General features: G+C 57.2%; 2 protein-coding genes across 4 annotated transcripts in view; one reads left to right on the top strand and one right to left on the bottom strand.

Annotated features, from left to right (window-relative positions):
* The window catches only part of LTBP3 (latent transforming growth factor beta binding protein 3), a 17769-nt gene extending 12339 nt beyond the window's left edge, over positions 1 to 5430 (top strand). For both annotated transcript variants that reach the window (XM_047878366.1, XM_047878365.1), the window contains 12 exons: positions 778 to 900; positions 1147 to 1266; positions 2141 to 2269; positions 2575 to 2742; positions 2920 to 3003; positions 3267 to 3395; positions 3500 to 3637; positions 3735 to 3875; positions 4025 to 4186; positions 4274 to 4354; positions 4471 to 4602; positions 4769 to 5430. In XM_047878366.1, the coding sequence (XP_047734322.1) occupies positions 778 to 900; positions 1147 to 1266; positions 2141 to 2269; positions 2575 to 2742; positions 2920 to 3003; positions 3267 to 3395; positions 3500 to 3637; positions 3735 to 3875; positions 4025 to 4186; positions 4274 to 4354; positions 4471 to 4602; positions 4769 to 4920 (1559 nt within the window). In that variant the 3' untranslated portion in view covers positions 4921 to 5430. The remainder of the gene's footprint in view (positions 1 to 777; positions 901 to 1146; positions 1267 to 2140; positions 2270 to 2574; positions 2743 to 2919; positions 3004 to 3266; positions 3396 to 3499; positions 3638 to 3734; positions 3876 to 4024; positions 4187 to 4273; positions 4355 to 4470; positions 4603 to 4768) is intronic.
* On the bottom strand, positions 5289 to 16603 carry SCYL1 (SCY1 like pseudokinase 1). Of its 2 annotated transcripts, none has more exons than XM_047878368.1 (18): positions 16421 to 16603; positions 15931 to 16071; positions 15617 to 15739; positions 15311 to 15537; positions 14879 to 14969; positions 14647 to 14802; positions 12132 to 12290; positions 11160 to 11267; positions 10274 to 10387; positions 8626 to 8781; positions 7875 to 8063; positions 7677 to 7752; positions 7233 to 7397; positions 6851 to 6993; positions 6139 to 6207; positions 5833 to 6042; positions 5690 to 5744; positions 5289 to 5552 (listed from the first exon to the last, which is right to left on the bottom strand). In XM_047878368.1, the coding sequence occupies exons 1-18, from the start codon at positions 16529 to 16531 to the stop codon at positions 5428 to 5430; spliced, it is 2418 nt and encodes an 805-aa protein (XP_047734324.1). In that variant the 5' UTR covers positions 16532 to 16603; the 3' UTR covers positions 5289 to 5427. The 2 variants fall into 2 exon arrangements, with proteins under 2 accessions (XP_047734324.1, XP_047734323.1); XM_047878367.1 differs by having other exon boundaries at positions 6139 to 6210.
* Between the last annotated feature and the right edge of the window lie 10989 nt (positions 16604 to 27592).

Consider the following 27592-nt stretch of genomic DNA (forward strand, 5'->3'; position numbering starts at 1 on the left):
AGGGAAGAGCCTGAGTCCAGTAGGAGACTTGTAATGACCAGTAGAGGTTTGGGACTGCCCAAGGGCATGGGAGCTGTCTAGGGGCTTTCCAAAGGTCCAGGCTTGGGAGGTGGGGGAGGGTAGCCTTGGCCACACTGAGGGTGGGGCGGGCCCAGAGGCCAGAGGGAGTGGCTGTGGCCCAGGGTGCACAGTCTGGCAGCTGCCTGCACCCCTCTCGGCACCCAGGATCTGGAGACCCAGAGGCAGGCATGGGGTCAGGTGCACCTCGGAGGCGGAGCTTGGTTTGGACGGGGGGGTTGGAGGTGTGGCCAAGAGCCAGCTTCTGGCAGAAATGACTGCAGAGAAGCATGCTCTCAGGGGAAAGCCAAGCTCCTTCACTGCACAAGGAGAAGAAACTATTATGTGAGAAGGACAGAGAATAGAGGAGCTTATTCACATGGGAAGAAAGGGAGCCATGGCAGGTAGGGGAAGGGGAGAGCAGCTGGGGCAGTATGGGAAGAGGGGATGGGGAGGGTGCCCTTTTTGGAGAGGATGGATGAAGGATGGTGAGGCTTGAGCTCTTTGGAATCGGACATGGCCCAGGGTCCCTGGCAGCACCTGGCCTGGTCACTAGGGCCTGGTGTGCCACATGGAGGGCGGGTTAGGGTCCCGTGCTTCCCTTCAGCTCCCCTGGCCTCCCCTCTGGTGCTCCACGCCATAGGCACGAGCGGGAAAAGGGCGGCAGACGCCCGAGACCATCCCCATGCTGGCCCTCTGACCCCGCCTTGTGCCCTGCAGATGTGGATGAGTGTGAGGCCGGGGATGTGTGTGACAATGGCATCTGCACCAACACGCCAGGCTCCTTCCAATGTCAGTGCCTCTCCGGCTACCATCTATCAAGAGACCGGAGCCGATGTGAGGGTGAGTGGGGCCTAGAGCTGGGGATTGACTTGTTCCTCCCTATCCTGGGACTTCTAAGCCCAGGCTCCGAGTTCGGAGCTACCTGTAAACAGGTCAGGCACTCCCATGTCCAGCCCGCATCCCTATCCAAGATTGGGCGTGGAGTGTAGACCTGACCCACAGATTGAGTGTGGAGGGGGAGCCTCGGCAGCCTCAGGCTGAGTAGGGTCAGCTCATGAGATTCTCCACCTCTTTGATCCCCTACAGATATTGATGAGTGTGACTTCCCTGCCGCCTGCATTGGGGGTGACTGCATCAACACCAATGGCTCCTACCGATGTCTTTGTCCTCAGGGGCACCGGCTGGTAGGCGGCAGGAAGTGCCAAGGTATGGGGGTATTGGCTGAGAGTTCCTCAGGAGGAGTGGCAGGGAATGACAGTAATCTCCTAGACACCCTGTTGACCTGTCTTTCCATCCATCTGTCCATCCACCCGCTCACTCACCCTTCCACTCCACCCACAATAGCAACAGTAATAATGACGTAGTTGCATGGTGACCTTTCCATGCATTAGTGGACAGGAGTTTCCAGAGAACCTACTATTTGCCAGCTTCTATACTATGTACTAGGAATAGAGCAGTGATCCAGGACTCCCACTGGGGGAGGCTGACGTGTATATTGATTCTTACTGTTCAGAGTGCTGGGAGCCAAAAGAGGTCTGGAGGGGTGATTAATTGCAACGGAGATGTGACAGTTGAATTGGAACTTGGAACATATATATGGTCCCCTAAAGCATAAATAGGTTCCCTAAGTAGAGAGAAGCATGGGATGGCATTCCCGGCCCGAAGAACAATGTATGTCAGAGCACGGAGATCTGGAAGGAGCTAGTTGTGATTTTAGGGGACAGTGCCCTGAACGTAGACTCGGGAGTGCCGGCGTTTAGAATACAGGGTGATGAAATTGAAAGGTACCAGGAGACCAAACTCAAAGGCCTTGAATGCCAAGCTGAGAGTGAGGGCTCCATTCTGTTGCCGGTAACAGCCACTGCAGGTTTTGGGAAGAATACAGTGAATGTGCACACATCTACCCACATGCACAGACAGGCAAGAGCGCACTCCCTATAGTGTGCACTTTGAGATCAAAGCGGAAGTTCGGGTTCTGAACTTGTGTGAGTCCCTGGAGGCACATCTCCCCTTCCTTCCCCCCGCAAGAAGCGACTGGTTTCCTTGGAGCTACTCTTCCTGCTTCCCTCACTCCCCACAGACATAGATGAATGCAGCCAGGACCCCGGCCTGTGCCTTCCCCACGGGGCTTGCGAGAACCTGCAGGGCTCCTATGTTTGCGTCTGTGACGAGGGCTTCACGCCCACCCAGGATCAGCACGGCTGTGAGGGTGAGTGTCCTCCAGGCTCCTCCTCAGACTAGACAACTCCCCTGAGCTGCAGCTGCGGTTCAGAGACTTTTCCTGGTCTCGCCCTCTGGAATCTGGGGAACGGGAAGAAATCCCTTTTGCCCGAGAGTCCAGTGGACCTGGACCGCACAGGAGAGTCCTGAACCTCACATTGAGGATGGAGCTTGGCTCTGACGGGGCGGCTGAGGGGAGCGAGGGAGTGTGGGGCAGCCGGGGCATGAGGTCGGTGGGCAGCGTGGACAGCAAGACCGTCTGCAGGACCCTGAGCTGCCCTCCCCTCCCCTCAGAGGTGGAGCAGCCCCACCACAAGAAGGAGTGCTACCTTAACTTCGATGACACCGTGTTCTGCGACAGTGTACTGGCCACCAATGTCACCCAGCAGGAGTGCTGCTGCTCGCTGGGGGCTGGCTGGGGAGACCACTGCGAGATCTATCCCTGCCCAGTGTACAGCTCAGGTCAGGAGCCGGGCAGGTCTTTCCCCTTCCCAGAGTCTCAGTTTCTTCATTTGGAAACGGACGGGGAGAAATGGCCCCTCCCTGGATAGGTGGGAAATGAGGTGGAGAGCCCCGACAGAAGCACGCACGCGCTCAGTCCCGCCTCCTTTCTTCCCCACGGCCGCTCTCTCCCCGCAGCTGAGTTCCACAGTCTCTGCCCAGACGGGAAGGGCTACACCCAAGACAACAACATTGTCAACTATGGCATCCCGGCCCACCGTGGTAAGCCCCGACACGGCTCCGCCCACCGGACACGCCCCTCCCCGCCCCGCCCACCGAGCTCGGCAGTGCTAACTGGGGTAGGCCCCGCCCACACCGTCATCGTCTGCCCCGCCCCTATCACGCCCTCGTCCGCCTCCGGAAAAGCCTCTCCCACTGAGTTTGCTCCGCCCCCGCGGTAAGCCCCGCCCACACTTCCCTGGCTGCGGGCCTGAGCCGCCCCGGAGGTAGAGGCCGCAGGGCGCCCACGGCTGGTCACTCCGCAGACATCGACGAGTGCATACTGTTCGGGGCCGAGATCTGCAAGGAGGGCAAGTGCGTGAATACGCAGCCCGGCTACGAGTGCTATTGCAAGCAAGGCTTCTACTACGACGGGAACCTACTGGAGTGCGTGGGTGAGCGCAGATGGTCCCAGTGGCCGTGGGCCAGCAGCCGGGAGACACGCACAACCACCCGACTTCGGGCTGGTTCCCTCCACTCGTGCTTTTCCTCCCCGCAGACGTGGACGAGTGCTTGGACGAGTCCAACTGCCGGAACGGAGTGTGTGAGAACACGCGCGGCGGCTACCGCTGTGCCTGCACGCCCCCCGCCGAGTACAGCCCGGCGCAGCGGCAGTGTCTGAGCCCGGAGGAGATGGGTGAGGCCCGGGCCTGCCGGCTGGGGAAACAGGAGGGGAGCGGGGACTGGGCCAAGCTGTGACCGCCACTCCCATCCATGCCCTCGCTACCCCCTAGACGTAGACGAGTGTCAGGACCCGGCAGCGTGCCGCCCTGGCCGCTGCGTCAACCTGCCGGGCTCCTACCGCTGCGAGTGCCGCCCGCCCTGGGTGCCCGGGCCCTCCGGCCGCGATTGCCAGCTCCCAGAGAGCCCAGCCGGTGAGGGCAAGAGTTGTCTTGGGCCGATTCCAGGGCCTGGGCTGCCGGGTGGAGCCCCGGGGTCGCGGCTCCCCACGAGGCTTGGTTGGAGCAGGGACCTAGTGTCCCCGTTTCGGGCCCCCCAGCTGAAGCCAGGTCTCCCCTGGCAGAGCGTGCCCCGGAGCGACGGGACGTGTGCTGGGCCCAGCGCGGAGAAGATGGCATGTGCGCGGGACCCCTGGCCGGGCCAGCCCTCACCTTCGACGACTGCTGCTGTCGTCAGGGCCGCGGTTGGGGAGCCCAGTGCCGCCCTTGCCCGCCACGCAGCGCTGGTGAGCCTCCCCAGAGGGGTTTGCGGAGTGCTGGGGCAGGAGCCAGGGTGCTGCTTTCGCGTGGCTGACCGCCCCCGCTCCTCCCAGGGTCCCAGTGCCCAACGTCACAGAGTGAGAGCAATTCCTTCTGGGACGCGAGCCCCCTGCTGCTAGGAAAGCCCCCTCGAGGTGAGTATAACGGGAGGGCACAGAGAGGGGGCGGGGGGGGGGGGGGCGGAGGGGGGTCCTCAACCATCTGCTGGCAGAGGTGAAGGTTGATGTCTGCATTTTCCCCACCCGCACAGAAGAGGACAGCTCGGAGGAGGACTCGGACGAGTGCCGCTGCGTGAGTGGCCGCTGCGTGCCGAGGCCCGGCGGCGCCGTGTGCGAGTGTCCGGGCGGCTTCCAGCTCGACGCCTCTCGTGCGCGTTGTGTCGGTGAGCCGGACCGCGGGGGTGGGACCGGCCCCCGGGCCAAGACCAGAAGTTGGTGGAGGGGCCGGGGCCAAGGCTGGCAGCCCGGGGGAGGCACGGGGCCACACGCTAAGGGGGCTGCGTGCCCTGGCGCCCTGGCGAAGCTCGCACCTGTCGCCCCCACCTGCAGACATCGATGAGTGCCGAGAACTGAACCAGCGGGGGCTGCTGTGCAAGAGTGAGCGCTGCGTGAACACAAGCGGGTCCTTCCGCTGCGTCTGCAAAGCTGGCTTCGCACGCAGCCGCCCACACGGGGCCTGTGTGCCCCAGCGCCGCCGCTAACGAGGCCCTCAGCCATCAGCGAGGGGTTCCCGCCTGACCCTCGGGGTGAACTCAGTCTCTCACCTGTGTTCCCACTCGGGGCTCGGACCCAGGAACTCTCCGGGGGTCGTAGACCCCTTCCTGCGCCCCGAGTTCTGAGGGCGCCCTTACAGGCGCCGCCCGGTTCGCAGGTGGAGTTTGGGACTCTCAGGCACTGAGGTCCTTCCTCCCAGAGGGCGTTTCCTGGAAACTGATAAATCAAATCATGCCTCTGCACTCTCGGCTTGTCCAAGCGAATTGATGTTCCCGTCTGTGGTGGGCGTGGACTTCGCAGGGCAGCGCCGTACCCAAGCCTCCTGGGAGGGGCTACACTGAGCCCAGCACAGGGGTGTGAAATAGAATTTATTGTGGCTCTGATTATGTACACGTGAGATGTGCCTGGCCGGGCTGGCCGGGCTGGCATGGTTTGTACAATAAATACATCCGCGGGGCCTGCTCTCCGCGGCTGCGAGCGCCCATATGGCAAGTTCAGTCCAGCTTCCGAGTTCCCAGCTTCATGGGGCCCTTGGCTGCCTTCTTTTCAGCGCGTTTGGCTTCCATCTCCCGCCGACGCTCCTCGCGCTTCTTCCGGGCCAGCTCGGCCTTCCCTTGCCCTGGGAGCAGGAGGAGGAGGAGGAGGAGGAGGAGGAGGAGGAGGTGGGCGGAGGACTTCAGGACCACTGGGGCCTCAGCTTCCCAGCCTGCCCCTGCCCCCAGTCTGTGTGCCCGGACGAGAAGGGGAAGCACTCACGGCTCTCGGTCTCCAGACCCTCCCAGTTGTCATCGCCCCATGAATCAGGTCTCGGCTGAAAGGGAAGTGTGGTTGGAGTGGAGGTGGACTCCCGGCTGAGGTCCACCCCGGTCTGAACCCTCATGGGAAAAGGTGCCAAGTACCTGAGCGCTGGTCTCCCGGCGTGACGACACAGCAGCAAAGGGATCACCTTTGTCACTGGGCTCCGAGCCACCCCAGTTATACTCGCTGGCCAGCCGTGTGCCCTCAGGCGGTGGCTCCGGGGGACTTGGCTCCTGCCAGCCCTGCTCCCACGAGCCCTCGGCTTCCCAGCTGCTCCAGTCTGACTCGGATTTTGGGTCCGGGTTGCTGGTCTGCAGAAGATGGGGAGGTAGTGCCCAATGGTGGGGCGTGCCCAATGGCTGGCCTCCCCCTCCCCCATAGGAACACCACTGTCCCACCCTGCTTACCTGCCCGGCACGGCTAGCTCGGCCCCCAGTACTCCAGTCCTCCTGCTGGGCCAACACCGAATCGGCCTCCTGCTGCAGTGTGGGAAGGAGAGCGCGACCATAGGCGCTCCAGCCCCCACCCAAAGGGCAAGGAAGCCTGCCTGCCCCTTCCCAGCCACGGGCTCCACCCTTTCTTCTTTGGCATTCCATCTCACTTGCTCCTCAAGCCTTGCTTCCCATCTATAGAGTGGACATGCATCACTCCTCTGAGGCTGGGGAATGAGATCTAGATGTTCTACACCGTTCCCCACAGCCTCAGACCCGAGACTGTTGTCAGCAGATGGGGAAATCGGGCCCCAAGGTCTGCCCCCATTCCCATCAGGGTAGCCCCACTCCATCCTCAGCCCATCCCCCACAGGCCTGGGGGTGGCCTCTCCTTACTGATCCCTGGAGCTACTGGAGGACAGGGAGAAGAGAGTGAGGAAGACAAATGGGCTGCCCCCAAAACCACCACCATTTCCATCCCCGCGCCCAGGGGCCCCTGGGGCTTAGTGGGGACAGCTGCCAACTGTTACCCACAAGGGCCACTCGTGACACCTACTCAGCAGGGATGCTGTGCAGATGAGGACAGGCGTGACCAGCCAAGCCCACCTGAGCTCCTTGAAGGCAGCCTTAACCTTTGACCCGGAGTTACCTGGGAGTCGCCTGGGGAGGCCCCCTCAGCCCCTCTCACCTCCAGGCTGCCCCAGTCTTCATCATCCCATCTGTCGGCAACACTGCTGTCCTCCGCTGTGTCCGTGCCCTCCTCTTGCGTCTCCCAGTGGCCTGAGGTTGTGGATGTGGCAGGGACGACGGCGGGGGCCGGGGCGGGAAGTCCTGAGGAGCAGAGGCTCACTGAGGTCCCGGATACTGGGCCCCAGGAAGGTCTCAAAACAGGGCAGAGGTTTCTGGGGTCAGGGGGAAGGTGCAGAGAGCAGCTCGTGAAGGGACTAGACCCCGCCTGTCCCCTACGTCCCCACTGCCACCCCCGGAGAAGCCAAACAGTCATAGCTCCTAGGTGCCAGCACCCCCAAGCCCTCTCAGTCACTGATGCGGCCACTCTGGGGCACACTCACCCTCGGGCGTGGGTCTCTGGGGGACGTTGGTCTCAGCCGGGGCAGCTGCTGGGTGTGCACGGATCAGCTTGGACGTGAGCGAGGAGACCCCTGTGACAGCCCAGCCTGCCCAGCTGGCTGCGGCTCCTCCCATTCCAGGGCTGGAGGCGGCATGGACATCCTTCTCTGGGCAGTGTCAAAAGAGACAAGTATAGTCACCTCAGGCTCTCATGGGGAAGGTGACAGGAGCGCAGTAACGGACACAGAGCAACCTGTAGCGGCCCCCCTTCTCCAGGCCTGTGCTCCCCCATCTCTAAGATGGGAGGGGTGGGGAGCAGTGGTGTCGGGTCTGCTCTCCGAGGTCGTTCTAGCTTTCAGAGACTCCAGTGACATGGAAGGGGGCTCTGACAGGTAACAGTCAAGGATGTGATGGAAGAAGAGGGCACACGACTGGGGGCCACTCACCCACTTCCGCTAGCTGGGTTGGGTCCTCTGACACAGACTCCAGTTTGGACAGGAAGCTTCGAATGGCCTTGAAGGCCTATGGGGTAGGAAGGGGCAAAGCTGGGGACTCCAGGGTTCCCATGAGTCCGCGGGGCCAGCTAGGGCCCAAACGCCCCCCTGGAGCCTCCGCTCCAGGGCCCGGGCCCAGCTGTGCCTCACCTGGTCTCGCACGGATTTCTCAGGATCCACGGTGAGGCCACAGAGCACAGGCAGGATCTTGTGGGCACAGTCATTCATCGAGTAGAGGTTGTGGGTGGCAGCAAAGCCCAGGACACCCGCCACCCGCGAAGGTGCAAATGGGTCTTTGGTGGCCCGGCTGAAGGCAGAGGTGAGGACCCTGTGTCGGGTCTGGGGTGAGGCAGGAGAGAGGGCTCCTGAGTTCAGGATCAGTACTGGGACCCAGAACTCCCAGATCTACTTCCCGGAGCAGAGGCCATCCACGGGCTCCCCCAGAATCTGAAAAATGTGAGCTAATCACTAACAAACGAGGAGAATTTTTCCTGGAAACTCGACCTGGGCTTCTCCTCCCAGATCACCCTGTTCATGCTGCCTCAGGACAACAGGGGCTGGAGCCGCTGGCCTGGGGCCGAGGCCTGGGCCGCCGTCACCATTCATTCATTCCTGTTAACTGTCTGGGCGCTGCAGACATCTGCGTTTACAAACCCTGGCTGAGGGAGTGCACACAGGCCAAGGGGGCCAAGCAAGCCTGGGTTCAGTTCCCAGATCCACCGCCTACTGGCTGGGCGACCTGATACATGCCTCAATCTACCCTCACACATCTGGGCTGGGAGCACCCAGGGCCTAGGTCTCTGGGAGGATGGCAGCCCCTGCACAAGGAGGCCTGGCCCTGGAGGACACTGTGGCCCCGGGGACAGTGAGAGAACCCCCAGGATCCATGTAGGGCACTCACACTGGCACTGAGGTAGGAACCGATTTTGCCCAGGCAGACGGTGGTATTGCAGCGGATGGGGCCCTGCTCATCCTTGGCCTGCAGCCGCGCGAAGTGCTTCATCAGCTCCACATTGAGGTTGGCCTCGTTCAGCTTTGGGGCCAGGAGCAGCATGGACTGTGGGTGCAGGAGTGTGGAAACTGTGGGCCACGGCCGGCCAAAAGACCACACGCAGAAGTGGCTTCCGGGGAGGGTGGGTGGGCCAATAGTGGCACTGGGTGCTGAGGGAACCTCCCAAACCTACCCCCCAACCTGGTCCTGGCCCCTACCCAGAATGCCGTGGAAGGGGACGCTTCTCTGTCCCCTTTACAGCAAAACCTCCGAAGTTTGTGCACACCCCTGTCTCCCGTCCTTCTCCCTCCGTTCTCTCTTGCGTGCACTCTACTCACGCTTCTACAGAAACACCGCCCCCCACCCACTCTCTACCAACTGGCTCCAGGAGGTGACCAGGGACCTTTGTGTTGCTAAATCCAGTGGCCGATTCTCCGTCCAAACCAGCTGTGACCCCTCAGTAGCTCTGACACTCCTGAGTTCTCCTTCCTCCTTGAAACTGCCATCTCTGGTCCTCCAGGACCCTGCCCTCTCCTCACTCTCCTCCGACCTCATCAGCTGCTCCTTCTCGGGCTCCTGTGGCCGAGATCTTACGGTTCAGACCCCCACTGGTGCTCACCAGGCCTCTTCTCTTTCCACCTCACCCTAGGTGACCTCACCCCTTTCGTGGCTCTGAATGCCCCTGTTAGCTGACAAAGCCCAGATGAGCAGCTCCGGTCCAGACTTCTTCCCTGAACTTCACACATATATAACCAGCGGGCGAACAGACATCTGTACCTGCCTAACTAGACCAACCTCCTCCCGCAAACCTGAGGCTCCCAGTTTCTCAGTAAATGGCAACTTAACCTTCCAGGTGCCCAGGCCAGAAACCTCGGAGCCACACTTGGCTCTGCAGCCATCCATCAGCACATACTGTCGGCCCCACCTTCGGAATGTGGCCCCGTCTGTCCCCCACTGCCACCTCTCAGATCTGAGCCACCATTACCTCTCAGACTCCACCTCTCACAACCACGCCCCTTCAGCCATGCTAAACCTCTTACTGCTATTTCTACACTGGCCTCAGGACCTCTGCACATGTTCCTTCTGCAGGGAACCCGTTTCCTCCAGATCTCCACCTACCTTGATCCCAAGCCTCCTTTCCTTAAATGATACCTCCTTAGCAAATTCTTCCCTGATCGCTGTTTTTAAAACTGCAAACCCTTTTCTTCACACTGTCACTTTCTAACATAATGTACCTTTCCTAATTCTGTGTACTGTCTGCCAAGCCCACTCCCTGTCACCTCAAAAAGATGCTCCATGAGACATAGTGCATCCCAGCATGGGGCACAGGGCCGGCCAGGCACGAGAGGTGCTCAGCCAGTGTCTGCTGAACGGAGGACTATAAGCCGATCCCAACCTGCTTCCCTCACCAGCTGCTGAGCTGCTCCCAGAGCCCGGCCCTACATGCAGGGTCGTGCCTGCTCCTCCCTTAACCTGCTCAGACCCATAGGCCAAAACCAAGGCCGCTGTGCTCTCAAGTGAGCCCTCTCTGAGCTTTCAAAGACCAGGGCACGCCCACCTTGACTGTCTGCTCCCGGATGGCAGGGTTGGTGTCCAGGAAACCGTGCACAACGTGGGGAAAGATCTGGGTGTTGACTGTTGGCTCATCGAGGTATTGGATAAACTGTTCCATCTGTGGCCCAGCGAGGGGGAGAACACAGTCAGCACCCCCAACCCTGATCACAGCCACCAGCTCATCTCGTGGCTTTGTTTTTCCACCTGGCAGGCACCGGCTAGCCAGGTGCATCTCCTGAGCCCCCTACCTCGCATCTGGCCTATCTCTGGCCTTCGGACCACGCAGAGTGATGAAGAGAGGCCAGGAGGGTGCTGGGAAGAACCAAGGACTGGCAGCTGGAGGGCCTGGCCTCCGGTCCGGCATCACATCCCTTCTCAGAGCCTCTACTGTCTCTTCTATAAAAGGGGTTATAAACCCCAGCCAGAAAGTGGCGTGAGGTAGGCTCACGTGTTTGGCAGCTGGGGAGGGAATGATACCTGGGAGCCTCTAGGTACTTGCTGGCTCATAAGAGGCCCCCACCCTTGATCCCAAGGATCCTGTCTGATGCTCCCAGCTGCCCAGGGATTGGCAGGGGAGACACTATCCCCACTCTATGAACAGCTAAAGCGATCAAGTCAAGAGACTGGGGGAGGCGGACAGTTGGGGCCCTGCAGTCTGGGCAGGCTGTGCCTTCCCAAAGGTGCCGATGAACCTTGTGATGGTCTCAACTTCCTGAGAGCCTAGTCTTACCAGTCCCTCATCTGTGCGTGTTTGGGGAAAGGTTTCTGGGGTGCTAGGGCAGGGGCTCGGGCCACCAGCCTGGGGCTGGAAGTGAGACAAGGGTCTCCCCAGCAGCCAAGGTGGGGTCTGGGTGGGGTGGAGGGGTATAGGGTCTGACCACAGCCCCTACCTGCTGTAGGAGGCGGATACGCATGGCCCGGTCAGTGGATGAGAACATCTTGACCACAACAGGGATGATCTTCTGCTGATACTCCTCAGCGTTGAGGAACTTGCCCACCTTCGGGAAAGAGCAGGAAGAGAGGGCTCGGCTATATGCACAGAAGCAGGGTGACTTTACTGGGCTCATTTACCTTCCTTGGACTCCCTGCTGATCTCCCAGGGTGGGAATGGGGTGATGGTAGAGGGCGTCAGGCACTTCTTCAGCAGCCCCTCTGCCCATACTCCATCTCAGGCAGCCCTGCCCTTAACTTTTCGGGTCCAGGCCCCTCTTAGGAGACTAATGAAAGCTCTGTGCCCCTCCCTATAATCAGGCACCAATGTACCACATGCACACTCATACACACAGAATTCTGCCTATGATTTCTGGAGGCTCCCAGCCATAAGGATTTGCTTGCTGTCTTCCCTCTTGCCCCATGCCAAGCCCCTTCAGGAGAAAGTGTTCTCCCAGGGTGGGCAGAGTGGGGAAGAGCAGGTGCCCAGGTAAGGGTGGGCTGGGGTCTAAGGGAGTGGGGGGAGGATCCAGCCCCTAGAAGTCAAGAGAACTGAGTGCCAGTGGTCAGGAGGGAAGAGGGAAAGTGGGGTGGTGAGCAGGTGATCTCCTGGGCCTTGGAAACACAGTGCACACGTCAGACCAAGGGCACTGTGTTGGGGAAATGGAAGAAGGTCTGTGGGCTCTCAAGCAAAGGGTCTTTGGAAAAAGAATTTTAGAGGCCCAGGGTTTCGCCTCCTCAAGGACAAGGAGTCCACCCAGCCTCCCTGACAGCTGATCAAGTGGTCCTGGATTGCTGGACCAAGGGGACATCAGCAAGAAGTCCCTCATGTGTGTGGATCTGCCCTGACCGGACTGCCCCTCCCCCAGAGCCCTCTCCTTTGCCATTCAGACCCACCCGGCCAGTCCCTGGGCCCCACGGGCCTTGCTCACCTTGAACAGGGGTGTGAGGACAACGGCTCCTGCATTGCCAAACTCGAAGGCGGTCAGCAGCTGGGGCAGCACCTTGTGCCGGCAGAAATCCTCGGGGAAAGAGTCCAGGCTCTTGCTCAGCTCTTGGAAGAACTTTTGCTTCTCAGCCGGCTCTTTGATCTGGGGGTATCAAGGACAGGATACGGGGAGGAGATCAGCCTAGATCAGCCTCAGCTATGGGCCGGGACAGAGGGTCGCCCCCAGCCTGAAAGAGAATTGAACTATACGGGCTCTGGAGCCCCACTGCCTGGGTTCAAATCCCAACTCCCTCATTTAGCAACCACGTGACCTTGGGCAAGTTCCTCCAGCTGTGAAGCGGGATAATAACTATACTGAGTTGTTCTGCAGATTCAACCGGAAAATGCACGTGAAAGCTGCCAGCACAGTGCCTGGCGCACCGTGGGCGCCTAGTCAGTGACTGTCATTCTCGTCACTACCCCTGACCCGTTGCTGGGAAAGCAGCCACTTGGGCCATCAGACCTTTGTCGGCATCACCTCTACTCCTCACAAACAACAACCCAAGGTGTGAGTACCATTAACCCCAGCACACCAATGAGAAAACTAAGGCTCGGAGAGGGGAGGGGGCTTAGTCCATCCACGTGACCCTGGCCAGGGTGGTATTCGTGGCAAGCTGTGCGGAAGGCAGGGATCAGGTATAGTTAACCCCGAGACCTGGTCCTCCCACTGAGCCAGACAGGCCAGGCCGTCAGCTCAATGGTCCCCCTAATCTGCCTCTGAGGCCACAATCCCCGTAACTCACATCTCCTGAGGACAGACTATGCCAGGCAGAGTTACATGCTAAAACCTTTACACAGGTTAAATGATCCCCCCACAACTTTACCGGATAGGTGCCAACTTCATCCACATTTAATCCCACAAGGAAGCTAAGGCACAGAGAGGTCAAGGAATCTGTCAAAAGTCACACAGCTAAGCAGCAGACAGGGAAGAGTTTGACTCCGTGGGCTGTCACCTACCCTGTGCTGCACCCTGTGAAGAGATGCTGTCATTCCCTCATGTATATGCAAGGAGGCTGAGGCTCGAGGTCACCAGCCGAGAGTGACTGGCTAGGGATTATACCCTAGTTCTATATGCTTCCAAAGTTCCTGTGTTTTCTACTGTGCCCTCATTCCCCAAGCAGATGCCTGGCCCAGAAGAGCTGACCTCTGGCTGGGAATGAGGAGGACCTGGTTAGCACCTGAGTACCTCAGTCGAGCGTGGGAGGCAGACTTGGTGCTCTGACAGTCAGGTTCATGGGGCACCAACGCCCAGAGAAGACCGAACCGCATTCAAGGTCGCATAGCTGGGCGCTCTCCACTGGCCAGCCCAATGACAGGAAGACGGGCCCCAAGGCCCTGCCCTCCCACATTCTCCTTGGGCTTGGCCAGAAACAGCCCATTTCCTATGGAGCACATTATAAGAAGGGTGGCCTGGCAGAGTCAGAGACGTGAGGACTCCAGGTGACAAAGTCCCTGCTGCCCCCACCTGCCCAGGAGGCACAGGGCCCAGAACCTCCAGCACTTTTCCCTCAGGATGAAGCTCAGGTTCTCCTGCTCTAAAGGCCCTCCCTGCCCGACCAGCTCCATCAAGGTCAGGTAAGTGTCTCACTCCTCTCCCCCCCCAGATTCTCAGTCACTTTTCCGTGTGCCCCACACTCAGCTGGGTCAGAGCAGGTATCCATGGCTGAGCCCCCCCCCCCCCCCGCATTCCCTACAACAACCTACAGGCCAGCAGAAACTATCATTATCCCCATTACACAGATATGGAAACTCAAGTTCAAGGAGATTAAGCCAAGGAGTCCTTCCTCACATCTTTCCATTCGCTGTTCCCTCGGCCTGGAACGCTCTTCCCCAATTCCCATCGCCATGGCTCCCACCCTCCCACTCTTCAGGTCTCAGTTCAAATGTCACCCCTGAGAGAACCTCTCCCTGAGCACCCTGACCCACTATTTTCCTTCCTGGTACTTGTCCCTATCCTGGGAGCACACATTTCCTCATTTATGATTTTCTGTCCCTCTCTCCCAGTGAGAGTCCCTCAGGGTTGGGACCTGGTCCATTTACTCCCTGCTAGATCCTTGAGGGCAGGGATCTGGGTCTGACTCTTCCTCCTGGCCCCGCTGCCCACAGCACAGCGCAGCACCAGGCATGGCATCCATCAGGGCCAAGGCCAGTGTGCACGGGGGAGTTACTGGAGTGCCAGGGGCAGTCACTAAGTACCTACTATGTGGCAGACATTATATTATGCGCTTCCCACTCACTGAATCCTCACCGAGTTCCTCTGAAGCAGGTACTAGTGTAGAAAGAGCATCTGACAAGTCACAGTAAATGAGAGCTGGAGCCAGGGTTCAGACCCAGAGAGCCTGGCTCCCTAGTCCATGCTTGTCCCCCAGGGTCTAATTACAAGGGAGCCCACAAAGTGGGGAGGGAGGACTGGGATGAAGGACACAGGACCAAAGCCCAGGGCGGGGTGGGGGGCTCACCTGAATCTCCTCCAAAAAGAGGTTGGTCTCCACAAAGCGGTTGTTCATGAAGCCACCGGGCGCCCGGCAGTTCTGCAGGAAGCGGGCTGGGTTGGGACGCACTTTGGGGTTGGCTCCAACTAGCTCGCAGTAATGGGGCACCAGCGATTTAGGGATCTGCAGGAGAAGGGTCAGTGTCAGGGCAGGGCTGGTTGGCTGGCAGACAGGGGCTGGGATTGGGTCGGACACTCACCTTTCCAGGGTTGCGCAGGGCGGCTGCCCGAGGTAGGGGCCCGTTGAAGACTTCCCAGATGAGGCAGCCCAAGCGCCACATGTCGGCTGACCTGAGGCAGTGTGACCAGAGCCGCTCAAGGCCCTGCCACCTGCTAGCACAGACCTCCAACCCGCCTTGGGCACCAGACACTAAGCTGATCATCCCATCAGCCCTGAGAAGCAGGGCTCGTTAGTCCCATTTGACAGATAAAGAGACTGAGGCTCAGAAAAGCAAGGACATCCACCCCACCTCATACGTCTTTGTTTCTCCTGCCCTACCTCCCTGACGACCCTAGGTCCCTCCCCAGCTGGGCAGCAGGGGACAGGGAAGGGCCAGCTGGTTGAGGGGTCCCGAGGCTGCTGGAGCTTCCAGAATAGGGCAGGTTGGGGCATGCCGCCCCCAGTCACCCACCATTTCTCTCTGACTGCTCTGCCACTGCCATCAGCCAGCTCCGGGGGGTCATACTGCTCAAGTTCAGGGACCCCCTTCCGGGGGGGTCCCCCGCCATTGCCCTGGGCAGAGTACATGTAGTCCAGGCCCCCCAGCTTCCACTCGCCGGCCCGGTCCACGAACACAGCGGCCATGCAGACGTTGTTGTGAATGAGGCTGCAGTCATTGACCAGGAAGCTGAGGGCTTTCTGGGGGCAGAAGGAGCCATCGCACTCCAGCAACTGGAGTCCCCCACCCTGCCCTCATCACCACTGCCCCCCACCTCACCACAATCTGGTGTAGCCCCCAGGAGAGCTCCAGATCCTTCAGGCCACCGGCCTCCGCTCGCTCCTTGAGGTACGTTCCCAGTGGGGTCACTGCCTCTGTCACTACATGGAGGCACTTGTCTGTCTGAAGAAGGGGACATGGCCGGAGAGGAAGGGGAGATGAGAGGCACAGGGAGAGAGGTGGAGAAGGGGAAATCAAATCTAGGGGTGCAGAGGCAGGAGGGGTGGAAGTGGAGGGGCAGGAAGGCAGAAGACAAGGCTGGGAGCCTGGGAGAAAGTGAGGGGCACGGATGGGACAGCCTGGGCAGCAGGTACCTCCAGCCCATCGATGTAGGCCAGAATGTTGGGGTGCCGGAGAGTTTTGAGGCGCTTGAAGGCAGCTTTGGCCACCTGGGTCTGCTCTTCGGCACCGGGCTTCACGTCGTACACGAAGATGGACACCGGGCTGCCTGTGGCCTGGGGGTAGGACAGAGGGACCTCAGGGATGTGGGCCGGGCCCAGGCGACCACTCCAGTTCCGAGATGGGCCCCCGAGCTGACAAGTGGCGGGAGAAAAGGGCCGCCGCCGGGTATCTCCCCAGGTCAGCCTTTAGGGACTCAGCCGGGCCCACGTGACCCCGGTTCCGTCCGCCGGTCGTCCCTCGGTCCTTCCGCCCGCCACGTCGGCACTGCCCGTCCCCCTCCCCCGGCCGGTTGCCCCGGAGGCTCCGCAGCCACGTCAGGCGGGGCGCGACGCGGCGGGGCCGGCGGCGCTGACTAGGCGAGGCCGAGGTCGGCCGCGGCCTGCGGAGCGGGGCCGCGCTCACCTTCTTGCGGCCGCGGTGCAGGACCCAGGGCCCAGGCGGGCCGCCCTCGGGGGGGTCCGGGCTGAGCTCGAACGGGAAGTCCCGGACCGGGTCCCGGGCAAAGAACCACATCGTCCCCGCCGCCGCCGCAGGCCGGGGCGCCTCAGCTCCGGGTCCTCTGGCGGCAGAGCCGGGCGGGGCGGGGCGAGGGCGGGGCCTGAGCGGTGGGCGGAGCATATAAACGGGGCGTGGTGTGGGGCGGGCACGGGGCGGGGCGGGCGGGGTCTAAGCTGCGCGGAGACCAGCTCTAGAGCAGCCGGGGCCAAACGCTCGGTGGCCGGGCGCCGCCGTCTACTAGGTGCGCGGCCCTGGCAGATCACGGAAATCTGAGCCTCTGTGTCCTTATATCTAAAATGTGGGTGGTAGTAGAGTCCACCTCCCAGCGTTATTATGGGGATGAGAACTTGGGAAGGAACAGGGGATGGAGAAAAGGCATGGAGGAGGAGAGATATCCCCAAGCCAGATGCTGTCTCCCACCAGCCAGTGGGGGGCTCCAGTATACAGTGAGGCATCAGTGTTTGTGGAATGGCCTAGTGACCAGGGGAGAAGCACAAGGAGACAGAGCTCCTGAGAATCGATGGGGGGAGGAGGGTGTGGAGTGAAGCAAAGGTCCAGGGGAGGCCCAGGAACCCTGTAGCAGGGAGGGAAGAAGCTGTAATCCCAGGAGGAGAGAAGAGTGGAGAAGGAACAGCCCAGCAAGTCCAGAAGAGGCCAGAGGGCCAGGAGGGGCTGCTGCCATCAGACCTGGCGCTCTGGTCTACAAAGCCAATGCCTTTTCCCAGCTCCCCAGTGCCACTCAGAAGAGTCTCATTGTCTCCCTTTTCTTCTCCAAGTACCTGGAGGGACAGTCACGCAGAAGGAGGGTTGGACAGGGTGTTGGGTGCTCAGAGCAGAACAGAAATAACAACTAGAGATCTTCCTGTGTGCCTTCTACAGGAAGACAAGACAACATTGTAAATATGGAATTTGCAGTATTAGGAGGTAGGGGGCTTACTATCACTGGAGGGGAGCCAGCAGAGGTCTCGAATGCCAGAGAGGAGAGTCTAGAACTTTATCGTACTGGAGAGGTGAGCCAGAGCCTGAGCTGTGTGTTTGGGGTGTGAAATGATGGAGCGGTGACACTTTGGAGGCATGGGTGAAGGGCCTTTAAGAACACAGGGTTCACGTGGTGGCATGTAGCCAGCGGCACATTCTCTTGGCAAATGTTTGGTCTGTGCAATGCAAGGGGCCTCGCCTGGAGATGTAACAGGTGCAGAAAGGGAAGACCCCTGGGCTGGGGGAGATCTGGGTATCCCTAGTGCATGGAAAGACAGCAGGGAGGTAGGGGCCAAGTCTGGAACAGGCTGGGCAGGGCTACACCAGAAAGCTTAGTTACAAATGAAGAATCAGAAAAGGGAAGGTCCCTACAAATTCTCTGTTAACGAACCCTGCTTCTTCAGTGCAACTCAGCACAGGGACGCTGGCATCTTAGGAAGGAGACGGTGTCCCTTTCCCAAGTTCTCACCTTGTGCCCGCCCTGCCCTCACGTCGTGAGCCTCCGTGTCATCACCTATAAAGTGGGGGTAACGCCAGTTGCCCATCACTGCCCTGTGAGGGGGGACCGGTGTTCTCACGTGCAGATGAGCACCCTGAAACTCTGAAAGCCGACGCAGTAGGAAATGGCAGCCTGCGCTCTGGGCTGCTGGCTGCCTCCCTCGCCAGCCAGGACAAGTCCGGGCACCCCTGCAAGCGTCCGGCGACCTGTAGACGTCCTGGGGCAGCTAGGCATGGGTTCTGCAGACCACCAGAAGGCCAGCTGCTCCAGAGGAGCTACAGTAAGAGGTCAAGCCAGCAGAACCTCGAGGTGGATGTCGTGGGTTAAGTCCCATTTTATGGGGTCTTGAACAAACCACTCCGTGCCTTTTCCTCGTCTAGAGAATGGAGACTAGAAAAGTAACTAAGCGTTCGCCACTGTGGCTAGGAGACGTACTTGGCCCCAGATAAATAGCACGCCACCAAGGGAAACGGAAGGCCTGGGAAAGGAAGTTGTCGACAAGACTTGTGGCTTGAATACAACATAAGAAGGGAGAAACTGGAAAGGCTCAAGGATAGAAGTGATTTATTAACCAGAGACCTTCGGAAGATGACACTGGACAGGAAACACAAAAACTCCACCAAAGCAGGCAAATTAAACCCTCAAACACGATGCCCCTGACAAGGCGGAGCAGAGGGAAATAAAGCTGGAATCACAGTCAATGTTAGGACAGTATTTTTGGTCCTGCGATACGTTAAGGTAACAAATTATTTTTATTTTCTCCACGAAGCTGAGGGTTCTTTGTTCCCACTGTAATTTTTTGTTTATTATTGGGAGAGTAATATTCCTCTCCTTTCATTAAGGAGAAACATTTTTCGGTTACTCAGTTGATACGAAGTTGTAAAAATCCTTTGGTTTTGTGTATTCAAGCGACAGTCTGCCCTCAGAGCTTCTAGAGTCGGGTTGAGGAGAACTTCTGGCTTTTAGGAGCTGCTGGGGCGAATTAAGTGACACGGCTGTGGTGAAGGACAACGTGGCAGCACCTGTTACACTGTCCCCCAGTAATTCTGCTTCTAGAAATGTATGCGACACAAACCCTCATTCTAGTATGCAATGATTTATGCAAAGTTGTGTAGTTGAGAAAACCTGGATTATGGAGCCAGACTGCCTGTACCCCAGCTCTCCTGCTTCTGAGCTGTGTGACCTTGGGCAAGCTACCTACTCTCTTTGTGCCTCGGTTTTTTCATCTGTAAAATGGGTAGAGTAATAGTATTTACTCCATGGGTGAGGCAGGCTGAATGAAGCCCGCTCACAGGTGTCCACCTCTTAATCCCTGGACCCTGTGACTATGTTACTTTATGCGGGAAAAGGGACTTCACTGTTGGGATCAAGTCAAGGATCTTGAGATGGGGCGTTTATCCTGGATCATCCGCGTGGGCCTGATGTTGTCACAGGGGTCCTTCTCAGTGGGAGGCAGGAGGATCACAGTGAGTAGTAGGAGGTGTGCCTGGGTGGGGGTGGGGACAAGAGGGTGGAGCCAAGGGGGGGGGGGAGTGGGTAGCCATGAGCCACAGAATGCAGGCAGCCTCTAGAAGCTGGGAGAGACAGAGTCTCCCCGGCAGCCCTCAGAAGGGACACGGCCCTGCCAACACTTTCATTTCGGATTCCTGACATCCAGAACTGTAAGGTAATAAACGTTGTGTTGTTTTAAGCCACTCAAGTTTTGGAAGCGAATAGAATAGGCGCGTTGTGAGAATTGGAGTCACTATATGTAATTGCTTCAGTGCAAAGCATATGTAGGCTGAGTGTTCAGGGGCGGGCAGCTCTTCTGTGGATCATAGGGCTGTTCGTAATAACGGAAGAGTGGAATAATCCCAATGTCCATCAGGAGTTGAGGGATTCCACACTCCATCCGTACCGCGGAACCACGGCCATGGCCAATAAGGCAGAGGCTACTCTGTAGGTATTGACGTGGAGACGCGATAATGCCAACGACAGGGACGACGATGATGATGACGTAACCGCTGTTTTCTGAGTCCTCCCTGCGTGTTACACACTGAGCTCAGCCCTCTCCCTCCTTCCAATCCTCATAACAATATGTGCGATCGGGTTCAGGCTGAGGGAAACCACAAAGTAATTTGAACAGGGAAAGTTTAATATAAAGAATTCTTAACTAGAACAGGGGATTGGAGTAACAACGGATCGGCTAGTAAGAAGTAAAGGGAACTCGGGCGCCTGGGTGGCTCAGTCGGTTGAGCATCCGACTTCGGCTCAGATCATGATCTCTCAGTCTGTGAGTTCGAGCCCCGCATCGGGCTCTGTGCGAAAGCTCAGAGCCTGGAGCCTGCTTCGGATTCTGTGTCTCCCTCTCTCTCTCTGCCCCTCCCCTGCTCATGCTCTGCCTCTCTCTGTGTCAAAAATAAATAAACATTAAAACTCTTTTAAAAAGTAAAAGGAACTCTAAACACGACCAGACTAGCAGATGTAAGGAGCAGCCCTCGTCCCCAGGGCCAAGACAGAGCACTTCCTCCCCTAGCCAGAAGGGCTCCCATCCAGCCCCAGGTCTGAGATCCAGACCTCGTTGGAGAGGGAATGGCCGGGCCGTGGCTCATTGGATAAGTGAAGTTGCTGAAGCACAGCACAGGCCCCATGGAACTTACTGGAAAGCCATCCTTTAGGGTGCTGGGGAAGAGGCCCTCCACTACTCCCAGGGTGGGAGTGGGGTGCTAGGGGAAGCAGCGGTTCTGGCTGCCTCTGCTGAAGGAGCCGGCTGCTGGAAAAGCTGTCCCCGTGGCAGGAGCTGAGCTGGAGAAGTTAGCCCTGCCGCATCACCACCAGGAAGTAAAGCCTCTTCCTCAAGAAACGGCTGCTGGCGCCCTCTAGTGGCAAAACTCAGCATTGTTCCATCTGGCAAAGGAAAATAAAGGGCCCAGACCCATTTCCACAGAGCGGACAAACATGATGAATTTGGAGCCCAGAAGCAATAAACACGCGGCACAGAACCATTAGTTCCATTTTCGCAGATAAGGAAACGGAGGCACCAGAGAAGGGAAGCAGCAGCAGCGGCCCTAGGATTTGCTTTGCTCTACAAAGTGTTTAGAAAGCAGGTTGCGATGTTATTCATGTTATGGCATTGTGGTAATAACCCCGCCAACCGTGAACATGCACAGACATACTCTCCAGCCTGGAAAGATACACACCAAATGCCAGCGGTTCCCTCCAGGGCACGGAGATTACAGGGAATTCTCCTTGCTGTATTATTAGGTTGAGCAGTATGAAATCGCTGATCGTGTAGGTCAAAAAAATAGTGAACGTGGGGCGTCTGGGTAGCTCAGCTGGTTAAGCGTCCAACTTTGGCTCAGGCCATGATCTCACGGTTGGTGAGTTTGAGCCCCACAAGGGGCTCTCCGCTTTCAGCACAGAGCCCACTTCGGATCCTCTGTCTCTCTCTCTCTGCCCCTCCCCTGCTCTCTTTTTCTCTCTCAAAAATAAATAAAAACTGGGGCGCCTGGGTGGCGCAGTCGGTTAAGCGTCCGACTTCAGCCAGGTCACGATCTCGCAGTCCGTGAGTTCGAGCCCCGCGTCAGGCTCTGGGCTGATGGCTCAGAGCCTGGAGCCTGCTTCCAATTCTGTGTCTCCCTCTCTCTCTGCCCCTCCCCCGTTCATGCTCTGTCTCTCTCTGTCCCAAAAATAAATAAAAAAACGTTGAAAAAAAAAATGTTGGTATTACGTATGTGTGCTTCGGAAAGTCCTTCTTCTGGCTTTTGCCTGTAGGGGCATCTGTCCCTCCGATAAAATAGAAACTTTAAGCTTAGCTGACAGGGATCCAAAGACTTCAGGGGAAAATATTTGTCGTTCAACCCGCCGTGAGGTCGCAGGAGCGTCTTGCCAATGACTCGTGCTTTCATTCTTGACATTTTCCCATGTGAAGAACCTGTCGCTTGTGTTCTTTCTGCTTATTTTATATCTAGGTCATGAAACAGAAAAGCTGCTGTGAAACAATAATGGCTCTTATGCGACAGTAATCAAATTTTAATTTTAGAAAGGATTTGACTTGTGCTTTGTCCTAAGTCTGAATACTGAGAATTAAAGGAGACACTCCAATGTCTGCAAAAACATGAGAATAACTTCAAGGCAAAAGTTACTTTGTGTCCTTACTATTGCTATTCCCCGAAATGGTTACGTGGGTTTTTGTTTTTTGTTTGGCAAACACCATACCCAAAAAGGAAGCTGCTCGTGGTTCTCGCCTGTTGTGTTAAGCAGCATAATGACCCCACCCTCTCCCCCTCCTAATGTCCGTATCCTAGTCCTCAAACCCTGTGAATATTACATGAAAAAGGGGAAATTAATGCTGCAGAGAGAATTAAGTTCATTAATCAGCTAACCTTGAGTAGCCTAGATTATCCAGGTGGGCCCAATGTAATTACAAGAGTCCTTGAAAACGAAAAAGACCCATTTTAGCAGAATATACATTCTTCTCAAATGCACATGGAGTGGTGTTCAAGATAAACCACGTGCTAAGGCAAAAAATGAGCCTCCATAAATTTAAAAGCATAGAAATAACACAAAGTGTGTTCTCTGAACATAGGTGAATGAAATTAGAAATCAATCATAACAAGAAATTTGGGAAACAAATGTGTGGAAATTAAAAACGACACACTCCTGGGGCGCCTGGGTGGCTCAGTCGGTTACGTGTCCCACTTCCGCTCAGGTCATGATCTCGCGGTCTGTGAGTTCGAGCCCCACGTTGGGCTCTGTGCTGACGGCTCGGAGCCTGGAGCCTGCTTGGGATTCTGTGTCTCCCTCTCTCTCTGTCCCTCCCCCGCTCCCAAAATAAATAAATAAACCTTAAAAAAAATAAATAAGACATGCCACCTGCCTCAAAGAGTAAAGCCAAAGTACAGCGGAATCTTCGCCCAGCACGTCCACCGTGCGGCGTCTCACCCAACCCAGAGGACCCGCACATGTACCCAGAGCAGACCCGGGTGTGCGACCACGGGCCCTCTTCTCTGCTTTTGGCTCATCTGATGACGCTTGCCTGTAGACAAGAATCTTTCCTGATAGGTGATTCCTGTGGGGAGACTTGGAAGGAGCCCTGGGTTTGAGATGAGCAAGATCGGGTCAGGAAGCGGGCAGATCAGGCAAGGCCCTCTGGGAAAGGACTAGAAGGAATAAAAGAATCATCTAGAGTACAGTCAGAAGGGGCTGGGGCGTGTCTGGTGAGGGCAGCCTGGTCGGGCCTGACTGGGGGCCGTGGGCAGTGCAGAGACTGTGTTGGGGGGTAGAGAGTCAGGAATGAAAAGAGAGAGCCAAATAGATCTATCTCACATAGACGCCGAATATTGACCCCTCAGAAACCCTTGCTGGAAGAATTTCCAGAAGGGCCTTAGGAAGAAGGGCCTTGGGCCCAGAAGGGCGGAACAGGATTCGAGAAAGCCAGAGACACTGGCACAGGAGTCGGTCAGGTGAAATAATAATCCCTACCCATAAGGGACAGCCGATTAGCATGCACGTGGGGAGACGGAAAAACAAGGTGGCCAAGAGGCAGGGGTGGCTGGAATTCTTCTGGGGGGGGGGGCGGGTACAAAGCCCGCATTTAGCGGTGCTGTTAAGTGCCCTGCTTCCAAATGCAAGGGGATAACAAAAGATTAGAAATAGTACACGTTTGGAAGCAGCGGAAAGAGAGACAAAGGAATCAGGAGAAGGTGGAGGTGGGGGAGGGTGGGGAGCTGGAAGGACCCACAGCGGAGGGGGGTGTGGAGCAGGTCAGCCCAGAGGACCGTCTGGAGTCGAGGGTATGACCCCACAGCCAGCCAGCCTCCAGCCTCCTGCCTCGGGGTGATTTTCCTCCTGTCCTCGCATGCGTGAGCCCCAACATTTCATCGAGGCTTAACTCAGACGCTTTCTCCTCCAGGAGGCCTACCTCCCACCGGGCCCATGAGGCCCTTTTCCTGACCCCCGGGCACCTCACCTTGTACCTGAGCTCGAGTCAGAGCTGACCACGCGGGCTCCCTGAGCCCGGGGCCTGTGCCTGCTCCGTCGCCGGCCGGGGGCCACAGTTCGCTGGCGAGCGTGTGCAGAGTGTGTGAATGGGTGTGTGCAGGCTGCCAGGCTTCAGATGCCAGCTACTGACTGTCGGTAGTGTGTGTGTTTCTGTTAGGAGTGAATGAGCAGGGCTAGTGCAGGACGTGACAGGGTGGCGGGGTGAACCACAGCCTGGCATCAGGTCACACAGCCAGTGACGAGGCAGGGCGCGGGGGCGGGGAGGGCGCCGGAGACCAGAACACAGGGCTCCAGGAGGCCCGGAGACCAGGGCAACTTTATTTATTTGTTTGTTTGTTTATTATTTTTTTAATGTTTATTTAATTCTGAGAGAGAGAGAGAGCATGAGCCGGGGAGGGGCAGAGAGAGAGGGAGGGGACAGGTTGGGCCTGCGGGGACGTGGCTGGAGACGCCAGAGGGAGACACGGGAGCAGGCAAGGAGGCCCTTGTGCAGGGAGGGGGGCACCCACGTGGGCGTGTCCAGCCCAGATCTGAAATGGGGGTTTGAGACTCTCCGAGGGGAGGCGTCACACGTCGAAGCTTCTGGCGGAGGGACAGAAGGTGAAGTCCGATCATGCCCCAGGGAGGCCTTCCCCGCCCGCGCACCTCCCGAGTCGGCAGCCGAACCTCTTCCTTTCCCTCCGGGCCACCATCTGGGTGGTCCCTGGGAGCCGGCGGATCTCACCACGGCCTATTTCTGAGCACCCCAAGTGCATCCGTTCTGATCACCCGGAACGCGTCCGCTCGGCCATCCCACGGGCCTTTCGGATGCGAATCCAACGCTCACCTCACTGTCGTCACCTGCCCGGGAACCTCTCAAGCGCTCCTGCCTGCCCCCCTCCGGCTGTCTCGCGGAAGGCAGGCACCTTGTCCCCTGCACACCCCCCCCCCCCCCCCGAAACCGGAAACCAAAGGCCTTCCTCACAGCCATTCTCTCCCTCGGTCCCAGCCTAAGTATCTCGTCGCCTCAACGCCCCTGGTCCCCAGACCTCGGGTCTTTCCTCACTGACGTTGTGGCCAGAATCAGGTTTCACCACCTGCTCCCAGGGCCAGCGCCCTAGCCTCTCTGGTGTTCTAGGACCTTAACCATCGGCTTCCAAGCGGCCGCTCCAGCTTCTTCCTCTTCTCCGCTGCCGGCCCTGCCCCCCACCCCCCCCAAGAAGTGCAGCTTTATTGATGGACAATAATCAAACCGTTTGAGGCGTACAATTTGATGAATTTTGACATCAGTGCACGTCTACGAAACCAACGCTACGGTCAAGGCAACAAGCACGTTCATCATCTTCAAACTTTCTTTGTGTCCCTTTGTAACTCCTTTTTTTAATGTTTGTTTATTTTTGAGATGGGGGGGGGGGAGATTGAGCACAAGCAGGGGAGGGACAGAGAGAGAGAGAGAGGGAGACAGAGAATCCAAAACAGACTTCAGGCTCTGAGCTGTCAGGGCAGAGCCCTACGTGGGGCTTGAGTCAGGAGGGCTCAGACTCATGAACTGTAAGATCATGACCAGAGCTAAAGTCAGACACGGGACCGACTGGGCCACCCAGGCGCCCGCCCCTTTGTGACTCCTAATCTGCTGTTATTTCAGGTTAGTTTTTATCTTTTGAGAATTGTTTAGAAATGGAGCCAGACTGCGTGTACTTTTCAAAAACTGGCTTCTCTCTCTCAACAGTTATTTTTAAACTCCTTTATGTTATTCCGTACGTCAATGGTTCATTCAAGATTTAAAAAACTTCTGGGGTGCCTGGGCGGCTCAGTCAGTTGAGTGTTTGACTTCAGCTCGGGTCACGGGTCTCGCTGTTGTCAGCGTGCAGAACCCACCGCAGATCCTCTGTCCCCCTCTCTCTCTGCCCCTCCCTGGCTCTGGCTCGTGCTCTTTCTCTCAAAAATAAATAAACGTTAGAAAAAAAAATGTAGTGGGGTGCCTGGGTGGCTCACTCGGTCGAGTGTCTGACTTTTGATTTCGGCTCAGTCACGATCTCACTGTCCCCGAGCTCGAGCCCTACATCGGGCTCTGTGCTAACAGTGTGGAGCCTGCTTGGGATTCTCTGTCCCCCTCTCTCTGCCCATCCACTGCTAACCCTCTATCTCTCTCTCAAAATAAATAAATAAACATTTAAAAAAACAGCCAGGTTTAAAACTTCTCTTCAAAGACAGTTACAAAAAAATGAAAAGGCCAGGCACATACTGGGTGAAATATATTCAAAATATACATGGACAAAGGACTCATATCTCGTACTTGTAAAAGGTCTTACAACGCAACAAAAAGATAAACATCCCAATAACTACACTGGCAAAAAAAAAAAAATGAATAAACACCTAACAAAAAAATGTGTATAAATGGTGAGTAAGCACAATGAAAAGATGCTTCACATCATTAGTGATTATAAAACCCAATTTATTTTTTGTCACACTTTTATTTATTTTGGAGAGACAGACAGAGACAGAGCGTGAGCAGAGGAGGGGCAGAGAGGGAGACACAGAATCTGAAGCAGGCTCCAGGCTCTGAGCTGTCAGCACAGAGCCTGACACGGGGCTCGAACTCACAGACTGTGAGATCATGACCTGAGCTGAAGTCGGACGCTTAACCGACTGAGCCACCCAGGCGCCCCTATCACAAATACTTGTACGCAAATGTTTATAGAAGCTTTGTTCCTAACTTCAACAAAGTGGTAATAACTCAAATAGCCATGCAATGGAATACTACTTAGCAATGAAAACGTTCATTGAACATTCAATCGGGTTATGAAGCATTCCAAGGACAGTGCATGCAATGCCGCATTCACCCACTAGAGGGAAGCAAAAGCCCACTCATTTCCAGTTCCATCAAATTTGTGCAGTCCTTACCACAGCAGGCAGGCAGACAGGGCATTAACCCATTTTATTTAATCCCATTTAACTGGTGGGAAAACAAAGGCCTGGAGAGGGCAAGTGACACCCCATGTTTGCCAACCTGCCAGAGCCAGGAGCCAGGACTTGACCCACACCTCCTGGAATTTGTGTGGGTTTCGGAATCAACAACCCGGAGAGACACTCGCACAGCTCTCCCCCACGCTCTGTCCCATCCCCCCAAGTCCCCTCACTCTCCTAGCCGTCGTCCCTATACTGAAGTCGGAAATCTGCGGCCTGGATCCATAGCAACTGGGCTGGGCCTGGGAGGACTGAGGGGAAGCTTGGTGAGGCCAGGAAATGTGGAGCTACGGCTTGAATTCAGGTTTGTTTTAGAGACACCCGGGAGGATCAGGGTGATGAAGTGCAAAACAAAAAACAAGAGCACGTTGTCCAGCTGGAGGGTCGTGTAAATGCCTAGGGTTTGTCTATAATATCAAGACCTAGCCTCTTAAGTTGGACGTAATCTTTGGGGGAACTTTATGTCGGCCTGCTCTCCATTCCCCTTTCGTACTCAGAGGGTAGCAGTGGCTTCAGGCCTACTTTTGTACCTTCCTGTCCCTGACTCTGTGTCTGGCCTTTACCTTTCCAGTCCTGGCCAACCCTAAGCATGCTCGGCACCAGGAACCGTGTAGCCCCTGGTGAATACAGGCCTCTCTCTCTCTCTTACTACTTTGCAATGAAGTCTTTCC

This window comes from Prionailurus viverrinus, chromosome D1 (assembly GCF_022837055.1).
Source record: "Prionailurus viverrinus isolate Anna chromosome D1, UM_Priviv_1.0, whole genome shotgun sequence".
Lineage (NCBI taxonomy): Eukaryota > Metazoa > Chordata > Mammalia > Carnivora > Felidae > Prionailurus > Prionailurus viverrinus.